At 44.3% G+C, this 16,620-nt stretch overlaps 1 protein-coding gene across 1 annotated transcript; it reads right to left on the bottom strand.

The window, feature by feature from the left end:
* Positions 1–4,843: 4,843 nt before the first annotated feature.
* LOC130485479 (zinc finger protein 436-like) lies at positions 4,844–14,059 on the bottom strand. Its single transcript, XM_056858722.1, has 6 exons — positions 13,526–14,059; positions 12,900–13,026; positions 10,121–10,203; positions 9,331–9,457; positions 7,826–7,927; positions 4,844–5,856 (listed from the first exon to the last, which is right to left on the bottom strand). Exons 1-6 carry the CDS (start codon positions 13,934–13,936, stop codon positions 4,844–4,846), a joined length of 1,863 nt encoding a protein of 620 aa, XP_056714700.1. The 5' UTR covers positions 13,937–14,059.
* Between the last annotated feature and the right edge of the window lie 2,561 nt (positions 14,060–16,620).

Consider the following 16,620-nt stretch of genomic DNA (forward strand, 5'->3'; position numbering starts at 1 on the left):
GGTGTGACTGAAAAGGGCGACTTTGCTCTAGCATGGCAGCAAATAAGTGAACCAAAGGACACACCTCCCCAAAAAGGCCACAATGTGTGGAAAGCACAGAGTAGTGATTTTGTTGTAATGATGTGAAAGCTGCCTTCTGAACAAGGTACATTCCCCACCCCCCAAAGATTTTAAATGGTTCAAAGCTCAACTTTGATGGAGCTCTTCATTGAAAAAGGCCATGGCTCAGTGGCAGAGCATCTGCTTGGCATGCAGAAGGCCTCAGGTTCAATCCCCAGCATCTCCAGTTAAAGGATCTGGCAACAGGTGATGGGAAAGACCTCCATCTGAGACCCCGGAGAGCCGCTGCCGCAGTCTGAGTAGAAAAGACTGACCTTGATGGACCATGGGTCTCGTTCAGTATAAGGCAGCCTCATGTATGTTCACGTTCCTTAAAAATAAAGCAGCCTTGAACATTTATAGAAATGGTTAAAATATATATTTAGCAAGAAATAACATATACAAAAAGATGGAAACATGAACTATCAGCGATAACATGGTATCCTTTTCTTGCTTCGTTTACAGCGCCATGCTTGGGGAAAGCGCTCATTGTTAAATTGTTAAGAGCCTGGAAATGCAATCCTACACAAACTCCAATCCCCATCACAAATATTAAAAACATTTTTAAAAGCCTTTCTCCCTTGCAGAACTCAAGGCAGCTTACAATATAAATTAAAAACGATTATTTAAAAAATGCAATAAAAACAATATGAATTAAAAAAACATTTGTTTTAATGGACTTTAAACTGAAGTAACCCTGCACTTGTTTGCAGGTTAAGAGTGTTACAACATTGCTGAACTGGTGAGCATTCTCCTTAACAGCATTTCCTACAGAATATTAAATGTGTGTGTCAATTTAAAAAAAATGGAACCATATGTGCCAGACTGGTTAATATTTAAAATAATTTTTAAATGGAACCATATGTGCCAGGCTGGCTAATGTTTAAAATCATTTTTAAATGTTTTAGTTAACTTACAGCAAAAGTAAGTTTACAGCAAAAGTAAGTTGGGTCTGGTCCGACCCAAGAAGGTCGGACCAGAACCAATGGATTGAAATTAAATCAAAAGAGTTTCCATCTAGACATTAGAATTTTCTAACAGTAAGAGCGGTTCCTCAGTGGAACAGGCTTCCTCAGGAGGTGGTAAGCTCTCCTTCCCTGGAGGTTTTTAAGAAGAGGTTTGATGGCCATCTGTCAGCAATGCTGATTCTATGACCTTAGGCAGATGATGAGAGGGAGGGCATCTTGGCCATCTTCTGGTCACTAGGTGTGGGGGGGAGGTAGTTGTGAATTTCCTGCATTGTGCAGGGGGTTAGACTTGATGACGCTGGTGGTCCCTTCCAACTCTATGATTAGGTAAAATGTAACCCCAAAAAATGAAAACAGCAAAATAAACAATTGGTTCTTGTAGGTTATCCGGGCTGTGTAACCGTGGTCTTGGAATTTTCTTTCCTGACGTTTCGCCAGCAACTGTGGCAGGCATCTTCAGAGTAGTAACACTGAAGGACAGTGTCTCTCAGTGTCAAGGGTGTAGGAAGAGTAATATATAGTCAGAAAGGGGTTGGGTTTGAGCTGAGTATTGTCCTGCAAAAGTATTGTCCTGTAAGTATCAAGATAATGTGCTAATGAGGGTATGGTATGTTAATATGGAACCATTGTATCCTGAAGTGATCTGTTAATGTGTGTAATCCAAAGCTAATCTGTATGGCTATTGTTGAATGTTGTCTTTGTCTGGAGGTTTTTCAGGGCAGGAAGCCAAGCCTTATTCATTCTTAAACTCTCCTCTTTTCTGTTAAAGTTGTGCTGATGTTTATGAATTTCAATGGCTTCTCTGTGCAATCTGACAAAATAGTTGGTAGAATTGTCCAGTCTTTCAGTGTCTTGGAATAAGAACCTGTGTCCTGTTTGTGTCAGTCCATGTTCAGCCACTGCTGATTTCTCAGGTTGGCCAAGTCTGCAGTATCTTTCATGTTCTTTTATCCTTGTTTGTATGCTGCGTTTTGTGGTCCCGATGTAAACTTCTCCACAGCTGCAAGTTTACATCGGGACCACAAAACGCAGCATACAAACAAGGATAAAAGAACATGAAAGATACTGCAGACTTGGCCAACCTGAGAAATCAGCAGTGGCTGAACATGGACTGACACAAACAGGACACAGGTTCTTATTCCAAGACACTGAAAGACTGGACAATTCTACCAACTATTTTGTCAGATTGCACAGAGAAGCCATTGAAATTCATAAACATCAGCACAACTTTAACAGAAAAGAGGAGAGTTTAAGAATGAATAAGGCTTGGCTTCCTGCCCTGAAAAACCTCCAGACAAAGACAACATTCAACAATAGCCATACAGATTAGCTTTGGATTACACACATTAACAGATCACTTCAGGATACAATGGTTCCATATTAACATACCATACCCTCATTAGCACATTATCTTGATACTTACAGGACAATACTTTTGCAGGACAATACTCAGCTCAAACCCAACCCCTTTCTGACTATATATTACTCTTCCTACACCCTTGACACTGAGAGACACTGTCCTTCAGTGTTACTACTCTGAAGATGCCTGCCACAGTTGCTGGCGAAACGTCAGGAAAGAAAATTCCAAGACCACGGTTACACAGCCCGGATAACCTACAAGAACCAATGAACTCTGACCGTGAAAGCCTTCGACAATAAAATAAACAATGCACAACTATTTCTGTAGGCTTCCATATACATATATGTTTGAGGAAAAGAACACAATGGAATATAGGCCATTTATACCCCATCTTTCTCCCTAATGGGGGCCCAAAGTGGCTAATAGCCTTCTCTTTTCCTTTGTTTTATCCTCACAACAACCTTGTGAGGTAGCTAGCACAGGCTGAGAATGTGACTGGCCCAGAGTCACTCAGCAAGCTTTCTTGGTGGGGTGTGGATTCAGACCTGGGTCTCCCAGATCCTAATCCAACACTCTTAGCACTACACCATACTGGCTCTGTTTCTTTTGAGAATAGTCCTTTTGTTGTATTAATAGATTTGCCTGTCTCAAGACAAGAGCAGGCCTTGATTCAAGGCAGAGCTCTGGCCAGTGTGAAATATTTCTACTGGCTGCCCTCTAGTCAAGGTTCAGACTTTTTTCCAGGTTCTGACGACTGGCAGGCACACACCATTTAGATAGCTCCCTCATCTGTAGCAGGGCCATGTAATGCTCTGACCCTGAATAATGGCACAAGAGAGTTGCTGGACCTTGTTCTAACAGCCTGGAAGGCATTTAGTCAGAGCCTCTGGGGGTTTCAAAGAAAGACGGCCCCTTTCACCAATCCCAATGCCATTTCTCAAACCAATGATATGGGAAGAATGTTAGTAAAGGCACCAAAAACTTGTCACCTTCTGGAACTGGAAGAAACAAGGAACTCTGACACCCATGGATTCAGGTCACTTACAGACTTCTGCAAATTGCCTCGAAATGACTACCAAAGAGAAGACAGGAACTGATCGGTTGCAGCAGGTTTAATAAGATCACCAAGGAAGATCATTCAAAACCATTTCTGAAACCCCTAATGCCAAATCCCCTTGCCCCAACCACCTCCAAAAATAAGTCATGTGAAGATAATAATATTAGTCCTTGATGTTCAATGTTAACAAGTTTTCAAGAACATTTGTATTAAACATAAATGAACAGGTAAAAAAATGTGACGACATTATTTAATAAAAAAGCGGACACCAAGGGAAGAGCTAAAGACACCTTAAAATACAGGATTGGAAAGAGCTTCTCAAATCTAACGGCAGAGTCCACGATAAAGCCTTGTTGGCTTACCAGAAATGCCCCGGAAGGAAAGCGGGATTTATAGAAGCAAAGCATAACTCTTTAGGTATCCGCTCATTTGAGAGTCCTTTTAATAACGTCGTAACTTAAAATCTCCATGTTATAGAGATGGTGAAGAACTGTACGGCTTCTGTGATGCCTAAAGAACTTTTTAGTCTCTCTTAAACCAGCAATTAGATTTTAAAGTGGAGAATACAGGACACTATTAAATTCAGAGGAAAGAAACCCTCACATGGATACTTAATGGCATTTAGAATCTATCTTACTAATCGAAAATATAAGCGCTAAGACCGCCCACTTTATATAAGAAGAGCCCTGCCAGATCAGGCCAGCGGGCCATCTAGAGCATATGTCCTACAATGACCTTGGAGCAGACTCCAGGAAGCTTACTTGCAGAGCAGGAGAACAACAGCTTGCTCATGCTAGTTGTGCCTAATATCAGAAGGTATATTGTTCCTGAACATGGAGGTTCATTTAGCTTAACTAATGGAATGCGTTGCAAGATCTGGCCACGGATGCTGTTTCAGGAGAACAGGTGAAGGCATCTACTGCTTCAGAGAGTAGCTGTGCTGGACTGCAGTAGAACAGCTAGATTCAAGTCCAGTCTACTGGTAGAGTCTTGGCAGTTAAGTAGAATCACCATGTTTGGAAGGACTGAAATTCTCAATACCAGTCCTGGCAGGTGACTGCACTCCATGAATGAATTTTATGTTCATTATAAAGGTCTGATGAATCCAAAACCATCTGATGTTATTTGTTGTGCACCTTTAGGTGAAAAATTGGTGCTCCACTGAAGTTCTTCCCATGCCCAGAGCATTTTTTAGGATTTACAGGATTGTCTGTGTATTATTATTTTTTTACCCTGCCCTTCCGCAGTCCATGATGGAAAATGCCGTCCTCCTCAATTCGACCTAGATGAAAAATGATTGATCGGAGGTCACCAGTAAGCGTTCACGGCTGAGTGATTGGAACGCAGATCTCTCCCACCCTAATCCAACACTGCAACCGGTATTCCGCATTGGTTCTGATTGTGCCTAGCGTGCATTCTTTGGTGTGAATTAAGGTTTATTCTCTGAGTGAAACTCTTTTCACACACCAAGCATTTATATGGCTTCTCCCCTGTATGGATTCTCTGATGACTTCTAAGGCTTCCCCCTTGAGAAAAACTCATGCTACAGTCTGAGCACTGATAGAGTTTTTCTCCCATGTGGATTCCTGTGTATCTAGTAAGTTCTGAGTTCTTACTGAAGTTCTTTCCACATTCCGAGCATTTATATGGCTCCTCTCCTGCATCCAGTCTCTCGTGATGTTTAAGGCTTGATTTAAAACAAAAATCCGTGCTGCAGTCTGAGCACTGATAGGGTTTCTCTTCCATGTGGATTCTTTTGTGTCTTGTAAGGTCTGAGTTCTTGCAGAAGCTCTTCCCACACTCTAAGCATTTATATGGGTTCTCCCCTGTGTGGACTCTCTGATGGGAAGTAAAATCCGTTTTGTCTCTGAAATGCCTTCCACACTGCAAGCACGAATACGGTTTCTTCCCTGTGTGGATACCTTGATGCCTAAGCAATTTATCCCTCTGACCAAACCTCTTGCTACATTCTGAGCATTGGAATGGTTTCTCCCCAGTATGTACTCCTAGATGTCGAATAAGGTTCGCCTTCTGGCAAAAGCTCTTTCCACATTCTGAGCACTGAAACGGTTTTTCCTCCTTATGGATTCTCCAGTGCGCATAAAGGCTTGATTTCCAACGGAAGATTTTCTGGCACACGGGGCACTGACTAGTTTCCTTTCCCGTGCCTGTTTTTTCTGGGGTTGGGATTACAGAGGCCTCACCATCCTGAGAAATGGAACATTCATCCCCCCTTTCCTGCTTTATTTCCGTTTTGATTCTGTGCTGTTCCACCTCTTCAGACCTGCCTCTTCCCAATATCTCCCTGAGTGGTTCTCCCTCATTCCATCCATCTGAGGGAAACCAGTAAGATGCAGAGGGATTAACAGAGCCTGAAGAAGAAGAAAAGTTGGTTTTTATACCCCGCTTATCTCTACCATAAAAATAATAATTGATTCAATGTTTAGGCTGCTTTATCCCGACAACCCAGGCCCAGAGCAGCTTACGTTACCTATTTAAAACCCAATACAATATGTAATTAAAACTAAAACATGTTAAAAACAACAATGCCCTTCACTCATGGCGATAATATTAGTCTGCACACACAAGAGTAACCATTTATACAATTCTGGTAATAAAAGAGAAGGGGAAGAGAAGAAAGGCGTCTTAAAGCAGCTTACAATCGCCTTCCCTTCCTCTCCCCACAACAGACACCTTGTGAAGTAGGTAGGGCTGAGAGAGTTTTGAGAGAACTGTGCCTAGCCCAAGGTCACCCAGCAGGCTTCACATGGAGAAGTGGGGGAACCAAACCAAATTTTCCAGATTAGGGTCTGCCACTCATGTGAAATCAAGGAACAAACCTAATTAGCTGTTATTCTGATGCAGCATGCTTTTTAAAAATACCTTCAACTGACATCCCACCGAAGAGGCTTAAAAATGTTACAATTTAAGTGGAAAAGTGGATCCTTCCCAATATTAAATAGCCTGTACCCATGGAGCAACACCCAGCATGGTGCACTTAGACCAAGGAAACCCAGATTCAGCTCAATGACAAGAGCATCTGCTTTGCATGTGGAAGGGTCCCAGGGTCACTCCCTACCAATACAAACTGAAGGCCCACATGAAGTCGGGCTTGAGAATTGCAGAGAGACACTCCCAGCCAGTGGACTATTCCTGGTTGTGTAAACCAACCATAAATCTGCCTTTTCACTGAATCCTATCCCCCTTCCTCAGCTCCATTTGCACATAAATAATTTGCTGGATTTTTCCCCCCTTGATTATAATGTAAAGACTGCCTTGCCTACTCCCATATAAACATACCCAACCACTACGGCAATATGTGAAGGACTTGCTTTGGGTGCCCCCACCATCTCATCTGAGCCTAGAAAGCAGCAAACTGAAAAAGGGCCTTCTTGGCCATGACACCAAAGTTATGGAATTCCCTCCCCAGGGAAATTTGGCTAGCCCCTTCTATCACTGTCTTTCACCAGCAGGTAGACTTTTTTTGTTTCATTTGGCATTCCCTCACTGATTCCACATTCCCTGGTGGGTCATCCCTACTATACCTACGGCACCTGGTATCAGTGAAAAACAGACATGGGTGGAAACAGCTTCACCATCTTCTGGAGTTCCAGGACAGTAATTCCCACCAGCCACTGCAATGAACTGGGAGAAGTAGGAATGTCCACAAAATTGGGGGAGGGGGGAGGAAGGGCAATGTGTATTAGGTCTTTGATTGTGGGATCCTGCATGGTGGGGGGAGGGTTGGGGTCACTGGGGATGTGGGGGGAGGTAGTTGTTGATTTCCTGAATTGGGCAGGGGGGTGGACTAGATGACCCTGGTGGTCTCTTCCAACTCTATGATTCTATGATTCTCTTAACCCCTTCTTCCCACTACAACAGAATTTCCTTGGCTATAAAAGGCTGCCAAAGATGCCTGTTCAAAACTTTTACATAAACAGGCAAACAATGGCAACGTGTATTTGCCTCTTTCCATTTATGGATGGGGGCTGCAGTGTGTCCCTCCCACCGAGAGAATGACACCTCTGTTCTTAGATCATAGCCTAAAGCCTGTTTTCTCAATCCTGAAGTAGGAGTTCAGGTGTATTGGCTGTCACCTGAGAGACCTAGTATCTCTAATGTCATTCCTAAAGGTAAAAGTAGTCCCTTGTACAAGCACTGGGTCATTACTGACCCATGGAGTAATGTCACATCCTGATGTTTACTAGGCAGACTATGCTCACGGGGTGGTTTGCCACTGCTTTCCCCTGCCATGTAAACTGTACCCCCAGCAAAAGCCAAAAGAAATTAAGTCAGAAGAATGCAGAGCCATATTTTCATATGACTGACAAAAAGCCTCACCCATGCAACTCCTTAACGATTCTTCCTTGGGAACCTGGACAAATCGAGCATCTCCTTCTTCCTGCCAGGAATGGAGATCCAGATTGCGAATCAGAGGTCCTTCTTAAGAGGAAGGGGGAAAAACACAAACACACATTCAAGTCAGCCAATTCTGATTCTGCATGGAGCAGAAGATTCAGAGATATTCTAAAGACCGCTTGTCTTCATGACCCCCACCACCACCAAAGGGAAGAACTGCAAGATCGTAAGGATGCAACAGATACAAATATGGGAAAGGGAAGAGTCATGCTGGCAGAAGATGGTGTGATGCCCAGCATGCGGTGAGGAAGCACCCCAAATGCAGCCACAGCGAGCAACACATTTTGAGGCTACGAATGGGCACAGGGAAGGGAATGGGCACAACCCCACTGGGAAGGTGGCCTTTTGGTGGTAGAAACTGCTTTCAAGTTGCAGCTGTCTTTATGGTGACCCTGTACGGGGTTTCAAGGCAAGAGAGGAACAGAAGTGGTTTGCCATTGCCTGCTTCTGTGTAAGCAACCCTGGACTTCCTTGGTAGTCTCCCGTCGCAACAACTAACCAGGGATGACCCTGCTTAGCTTCCAAGAGCTGATGAGACAGGGCCAGCCTGAGCCATTCAGCTCAGGGCAGTGGCCTCTTGGACTATTCCAGCTCCTTCAAATGCAAGATGGCAGGAAGGCAACGACATCCAAGTTTCGATATTTATTTTCCTCCCATTGGGGAAACAAGTATGATATAAATAATTTAAAATAACAAACAAACAAATGCCTGTCTCACTGGTATTTAATGAAAACTTTATACCCCACCTTTCCCTTTGACTCAAGGAGGGCTTGCAAACAGTAATAAGATCATTACAAGTGAAAAAACGAACAAAAAATTAAGTACTCCAGGTACCTCCCTCCCTCCTTCAAAGGTGCGTGCTGCTCATATCCCATCAGAAGCCCTGGCAAACAGACAAGCCTTGCAGTTCTCATAAAGGGCCACCAAGTTAGGGCTGCAGCTGCCTTGAAAGATATCTCCTAGTCCTACCAGGCCAAAAAGAGGAGCAGATGACTTGTACAGTTAGGACTGCCAGCCTCCAGGTGGGCCTGGAGATCTCCCGACTGGAGGTCAGAGAAAATAGCTGCTTTGGAGGGTGGACTCTATGGAATTATATCCTGTTGAAGTCCTTCCCCCCCCCAACCCAGTTATCTCCAAACTCCACCTCCAAATCTTCAGAAATTACCCATCTTGGAGTTGGCAAGCCTATGGGGTTGCCAGCTCCAGGTTGGGAAATACCTGGAGATTTGGGGGTGAAGCCTGAGGACGGCGAGGTTTGGAGAAGGTAGGGACTTCAATGGGGTATAATGCTGTAGAATCCAATGACCTTCCAATGCGGTCATTTCCCCTGGGTTGAACTAATCTCTGCCTCCTGGAGATCACTTGTAATAGTGGGAGATCTCCAGCCACCAAAAGAACTGAAGCAACAGACCCAAGGGGACCCTTACCCAGAGAGGCCACATTCTGGCGGTTCTCCTCCATGATCTTCCTGTGCAGGGCTCTTTGGTCGGCGTCCAGGAGGGCCCACTCTCCATCAGTGAAATGCATGGCTACCTGATCAAACGTCAGCAGGCCCTGAAAAGAGGAAAACATTCATCAATAAGACAACCACTCTAGGAGAAGGTGTGGAACCTTTTAATTTTAGATATCTTCACAACTCAAAAGTAGCAAATAACTTATCTTACTCTACAAACTTTTTAAATAAATGGCTGCCTTTTCTAGAATATGTGGAAAAGGGGGCATCACGAAGTAAACGATGCCCACGAAACTATCGTATGATTTGCATTTATTAAGTTCTGCTGATTTCTGTTAAAAGTACTGATGTATAATATTGTAACAATATATTGGAACCAAGTATTGAAACATATCTCGACTGTGCAAGGATGTTTAACCTACTGCTGCTCTATTTTTATTTTGTTTTTGTTGTTATTATAAAATAAACTTAAAATCAAGAGTTATAAAAAAATAAGACAACCACTCTTCCCCTTCTAGCACAGTGATGAAGTCTTCAACCTTTTCCCATGAGCAGGCCTGTACGGTCCCTGCCACACAATTCAGCACGGCTAAGACCACTGACTCCATTGGGCTTAGCCTGGAGTGACTCCTCAGGGGACTGCACAGTCAGCCTTCCCAACGGGCACCCCTAACAGATGCAAAGTGGAAACTGATTCTTCCAGGCCCTGAAGAGTCACACAGGCTGTCCCCCTGCTCATCTCTTCCCAGTGATCCTTCCCCTACCTGATCCGGTTGCACAGCAGACGGCTCCTCCCCGTCACAAAGAAGCGACAACCTGATATGCATCGCTAATGCCATTCCGTCACCTGTTCAGGGACACAAAAGAAAGGAGGAACAGCCTTCATCTCACACACACATTTTGTATTTTTATATTCATTTTTTCAGTTCCTTGCGTTAAAAGTTTCAGAGGGTAGCCAAGTTGGTCTGCAGTAGAACAACTAGATTCAAGCCCAGTAGCACCTTAGAAATGAACAAGATTTTTGGGGTGTAAGCTTTTGAGAGTCAAAGCTCCCTTCATTAGCAATGAAGGGAGCTTTGACTCTCAAAATCTAATACCCCGAAAATCTTGTTGGTCTCTGAGGTGCTACTTGTCTCAAACCTAGCAGTTCTTGTTTGAAAAGTCTCTCTAATATTGATCAGTTATGAACATCAGAAGACCCCTGCTGCACGACACCAAATAACCACCTAGTACTGCACTCCTGGAAAGCCAGCGTGGTGTAGTGGTTAAGAGCAGTGGACTCTAATTTGGAGAACAGGGTTTGATTCGCCACTCCTCCACATGAAGCCTGCTGGGTGACCTTGGGACAATCACAGTTCTTTTAGAACTCCATCCCACACAGAGGCAGGCAATGGCAAACCACCTCTGAACGTTTCATCTTGAAAACCCTACGGGTTGCCTTAAGTCAGCTCTCAGCCGGGGAGAGCGGAGTATTAAATTGAAACAATAAATAAATAAATACATAAATAAATACATACATAAATAAAGCTGTGACTTGATGGCACACAAAAAAATTGGGATACCAGACATAACATGTGTGGGGTTTTTTTTTACATTAGCACAGTGAACCTGAGATCAGCAGCCCTCTTATTCCAATAGTTTTTATAATCTATCACTTGCATAGTAAACATCTTGAAATATGTTCACTTAATTCCTTCTGCTTGTGAGAAGAACTTTTGGATGCACTTTTACTAGAAGGGCTTTGCATGAATCAAGTTAATCATTGCTTCTGTGCAGCATAGACTTCAGGAAGGGGATGCATTGTATTTCAACTCCATATAAGTCCTGTTTTACTTCTTTATTTATTTACTTCAGATATATCCTGCGTTTCTCCCCAATGCAGACCCAAAGCAGTTTATTTATTTAATAATAAAGTTTACATCATTCTCCTCTTCTCCATTTTTTCCTCCCAACAACCTTGTGAGGTAGGTTATGCTGAGAGTGTGTGTCTAGCCTAAGGCCACCCAGTGAGTTTCCACAGCACAGAAGGTATTCAGTGATACATTTTATCACTGGTTGATGTTACACACATCCGGAAACATTGGTAATTTTACACCAGATTTTTGTGAGACCATGTTTCCATGCTGAAAGACCCATGGCTTGTGTTAATAATTAACATCAGGCCACACAAGATATAAGGTTTTCTATTTTCAGTTAAAAATACCTTGTAAGGTGTATTTCCAAACGTATCTTTAATAATCACATTTTGTTTTTATGGCCACTGAGGAAGGACCAATAGGCAAAAAAGTCTCTGGTCCAGTATTGGTCATTTATAATGAGTGTACCATCAACTTTGTGTGAGATCTTTGTAACAGTTTATACCAATGTTTTTATATGTAGCCTGTATTCCAGGCCCAGTGTTTTAAACAAATGTATTGTGTACATCATATAATAAATATAAATATTTTGTTACAGATTATATAGTTTCCAGCTCAACCTTTGAGGCTCCCTGTACTTTTCTGGATGAGGTCCCCCCCTTTTATTGTTTAACAGCAGGCATTAAAACCCAGGCCTCCTGACTCCAACCACTACACCATGAACAGGAACCACACGATGGTCTCACAGGAGATTCAGATCATGGTTTGTTCAGAGTGCTTTAATAGTAGATATATCTCGATTTGAGCCTGGTGGATACTTTTCTGACACAATATGATTAGGCCAAAGGGAACAGACATCATCACAATGTTTGCATTGATCAGAAGCTGGATGTCACACCCCTGGAAATGGCCGAAGCCAGCTTCAGTAAGTGACCCTGCAGCGGGAAGGGGATTCTACCCAGCAGTCAACAAATTACGCTGCGGTGATCCTGGCAGTGAAAGCTATTGCAACCCAGTAACCACATCCACATTCAGGTTTGAAACATGGGTGGTGTGTGTGTGTGTGGAGGGGGGGGGGTTCAATTCAATAGAACCAAATTTTGAGAAAGAATTTTTCAATTAAAAAAAAAAGGTTTTCATGTTACGCAGCCTCTGAAACCGATCACGATTCGGCAGCCATAAATGGATGCAGTCAATGTTTTTGAAAAGTTTTGAAACAGGGTTACAATCTGCAATCTTGTCAAATGAAAAATTATACAGGGAAGCTGCTAATTTAACCGATTGTATGCAGAGGCAGGCAATGGCAAACCATTTCAGCTCATGAATTGGGTTTGCAACTCGCCGGGTGCAATTATTATTCTCACTGATGTTCTGAAAGTTATTTGGCATACATAGAAATTTGTGAGTTTAAAAATATTGGTTTGGTCATTGGCTCTTCAGTGGTTCACATGTCTTGAACCTACTGCAAATGAGTTTGATTAGGTAGCCTTTCTAGGCAGGATGATTTCAAGTCCGTCCACTCTCTGTTATTTCTGCCTTCTACACAGAAAGACTTCCATGTTTTTGAAAAATAGAAAAAGCAAGCACCACTCCCTTTCTGTCATACACATACAGTCACACAAAAACAGCACACAGACTTCAGGCATACTTGAAAATAACATCTTAAAAATGCCCAATGGATCTTTACCCAGTGTGGAGGCCCCTCGATCACTCTCCGGTGTGATCCCATCGAACAGTAACCTCTGGCTGGTGTCCGAAGGAGCTTTCTCTGCTTCAGGGAAATTACTAGCCAGTTCTGCAAATGGCCCCTGCACCTGGAAAAACGGAGAATCTCAGGCCAGAAGACTGGGAAAGGAACTGTTCTGAAGCTCTTGAAGATGCCTCATACTGAATCAGACCATTGGTCCATCAAGGTCAGTATTCTATACTCTGACTGGCAGTGGTTCTCCTGGGTCTCAGGTAGAGGTCTTTGACATAACCTCTGACCTTATCCTCTCAGCTGGAGATGCTGGGGATTGAACCTGGGTCCTTCTGTGTGCCAAGAATATACTCTACCACTGAAAGCCACACACCCCTCCCTAATAAGCCTGCCTTTGTTCTGAGTCAGATCTTGGGTCTATCTCATCCTTTCAACTGGAAATGGTGGGGATTGAACCTGGGACCTTCTGCATGCCAAGCAGGGGCTCTTCCACTGAGCTACTGCCCCTGGACTAGCAGAGGGGAAAGGCAGGACTTCCCCTGGGTGGTTTCTAGGAAGGGGAAAGATGGACACGGTCTTGGCCCCTCTCAACTGCTAGGATGCTTCACACTCACCATCTGGTCCTGATTCTTGTCTTCTACCTGGCCCAGCAGGAAGACTTCTGCCAGGGCCACTGCCTGGAAACTGGTCTCCGGCCCACATTCCCTGATCCAGCCCTCCATCTCCGGGGGCAGGACAGCCAGGAACTGCTCCAGGATCACCAGGTCCAGGATCTGGTTTTTGGTGTGTCGCTCAGGCTTCAGCCACCGGCGGCAAAGGTCATGGAGCTGGTTGCAAACCTCTCGGGGGGCCCTGGCATCTGGATAGTGGAAATGCCGGAAACGCAGGTGCCGGGCATTTGGGCTGCTAGGCCTGTCGCCCGGGATTTTCCGTACCGTTTCTCCCCAGAATTCCTCACCGCTCCTGGCCTCAACAGCATCACATGTTTTTCCTGTGTGAGGTCCAGCCAAGCCTGGCTCTTCCATCCTCAATCGGTGCCCCAAAGAAGTCTCTGGCAGTGCCACGGGCCTGCCGCACTCTTCTACGACAGCTGCCCCACGTGGCGGGGCTCCCGAGTCCTGCAAAGCCGACACGTTGTCCTTGTGAGTGAACGATTACACTGTCAGAAGGCATTTCACAAGCAAAAGTGGGAGACAGCAGTCATATTTGCTTTGCAGAAAAGGCCGGCGAATGCTAAGACTCAAAGAGAAAGAATACAGGTGGAGGTCCTCTTCCTCACTTCAAGCTCGCAGAACAAAGCTACCATCTGACCTCAAACCTGCCACACAGCATTCCTGCTGACTGATGGCTCTAACACTTCCCCCAGCCATGCTCACACGCGGACACACAAAGCTGTCTTATATTTAATCAGACCATCAGAGTCAGTATAGTCTTCTCAGACTGACAGCGGCTCTCCACATTTTCAGATGGAGGTCTTTCAAATCACCTACCACCTCACCCTTTAAACTGGAGATGCCAGGGGCTGAACCTGGGAACCTTCTGTATGCCAAGCAGATGTTCTACCACTGAGCCACAACCCCCTCCCGAAATGAACTTGCCTTTTTCAGAGTTAGACCTCCTTTCAGCTGGAGGTGCTAGGGCTTGAACCTGGGGCTTTCAGCCTGCCAAGCAGATGCTCTGTCACTGAGCCACTGTCCCTCCCCTGCTCGTTCCCTTTCTCTGTCTTCCCTTGACACCCTCCTCCCATAATACCTGCCTCTGCTTCACTCTTTTCTCTCCTGCTGGCCTTCTGATGGTGCCACCCTGCAAACAGGTAAGATCGACAGCTTCCTGTATGTGTGTGTTTTCTGTTGTGGCCAACCCACGTTGTGCAAGAGTCTGCCTGAGGAAGTCAGGAAGGCTCCCACACATCTGCCCTTCCACAAAATGTCCAGAACAAAATTATTCAAGAGGGCATTTGTAGGGTAGTAGTATCTGCAAAACATCAGGCTGTTTGCATTCTTACCCCTCTTCCTTGTGTGTGTATTTAATCTATATACAGTGTATTATTTTATGTATTTATTTTTGCAAAACATTGCTATGCCAGCATGGTGTAGTGGTTAAGAGCAGTGGCGGACTCTGACCTGGAGAAGCGGGTTTGATCCCCCACTCCTCCATGTGAGCGGTGGAGGCTAATCTGGTGAACCGGATTTGTTTCCCCACTCCTACACATGAAGCCAGCTAAGTGACCATGGGCTAGTCACACTCTCTCAGCCCCACCTACCTCACAGGGTGTTTGTTGTGGGGAGGGGAAGGTGATTGTAAGCCAGATTGATTCTTCCTTAACTGGTAGAGTAAGTCGGCATATAAAAACCAACTCTTCTTCTTTCCACCCAATTCAGGGCCTCCAAGGCAGTGAACATTTTAATCATTACCAGAGTGTTAAAAATTTTATATCCATCTTTCTACATAGTATTTCTTGTGTGTGAAACAAATACTATAAGTTCATAAATAACGGTAAAGGTCTCCTGTGCAAGCACCGGGTCATTCCTGACCCATGGGGCGATGTCACATCCCAACGTTTACTAGTAGAAAAGGGCAAGAGTCCAGTAGCACCTTAAAGACTAACAAAAATATTTTCTGGTAGGGTATGAGCTTTCATGAGCCACAGCTCACTTCTTCAGATACTGAAGAAGTGAGCTGTGGCTCCCGAAAGCTCATACCAGAAAATATTTTTGTTAGTCTTTAAGGTGCTACTGGACTCTTGCCCTTTTCTACTACTGCAGACAGACTAACACGGCTACCCACTGTGAATTAGGCAGACTTTGTTTGCGGGGTGGTTTGCCAGTGCCTTCCCCAGCCATCTTCCCTTTACCCCCAGCAAGCCAGGTGCTCATAAATACACAAACAAAAATACTATCTAGAAAGATGGATATAAACATTGTAACACTGTGTTAATGAATGATAGGCCCACTTTCTCGGGGACCCTGAATTGGGTGGAAAGGCAGCATAGCAGCATTTTACAAAAATACACAAAGTAAATAATGCCCTGGTTTTGCAGCCTTGTTCTTCGGTTTCATAACTCTGCTTTCCTATATGAATTATAACAGCTTCCTCGGGCCTGCTCAGGATCTGCTCAGGACCCTGAATTGGGTGGAAAGGCGGCATAGCAGCGCTTTACAAAAATAAACAAAAGTAAATAATGCCCTGGTTTTGCAGCCTTGTTCTCCAGTCTCATAACTCTGCTTTCCTATATGAATTATAACAGCTTCCTCGGGCCTGCTCAGGATCTGCTCAGGACCCTGAATTGGGTGGAAAGGCGGCATAGCAGCGCTTTACAAAAATAAACAAAAGTAAATAATGCCCAGGTTTTGCAGCCTTGCTCTCCAGTCTCGTAACTCTGCTTTCCTATATGGATTATAACAGCTTCCTCGGGCCTGATCAGGACCCTGAATGGGGTGGAAAGGTGGCATAGCAGCGCTTTACAAAAATAAACAAAAGTAAATAATGCCCTGGTTTTGCAGCCTTGTTCCCCAGTTTCATAACTCTGTTTTCCTATATGCATTATAACAGCTTCCTCGGGCCTGCTCAGGACCCTGAATTGGGTGGAAAGGCGGCATAGCTGCGCTTTACAAAAATAAACAAAAGTAAATAATGCCCTGGTTTTGCAGCCTTGTTCCCCAGTTTCATAACTCTGTTTTCCTATATGCATTATAACAGCTTCCTCGGG

Source organism: Euleptes europaea, chromosome 1 (assembly GCF_029931775.1).
Source record: "Euleptes europaea isolate rEulEur1 chromosome 1, rEulEur1.hap1, whole genome shotgun sequence".
Classification (NCBI taxonomy): Eukaryota; Metazoa; Chordata; class Lepidosauria; order Squamata; family Sphaerodactylidae; genus Euleptes; species Euleptes europaea.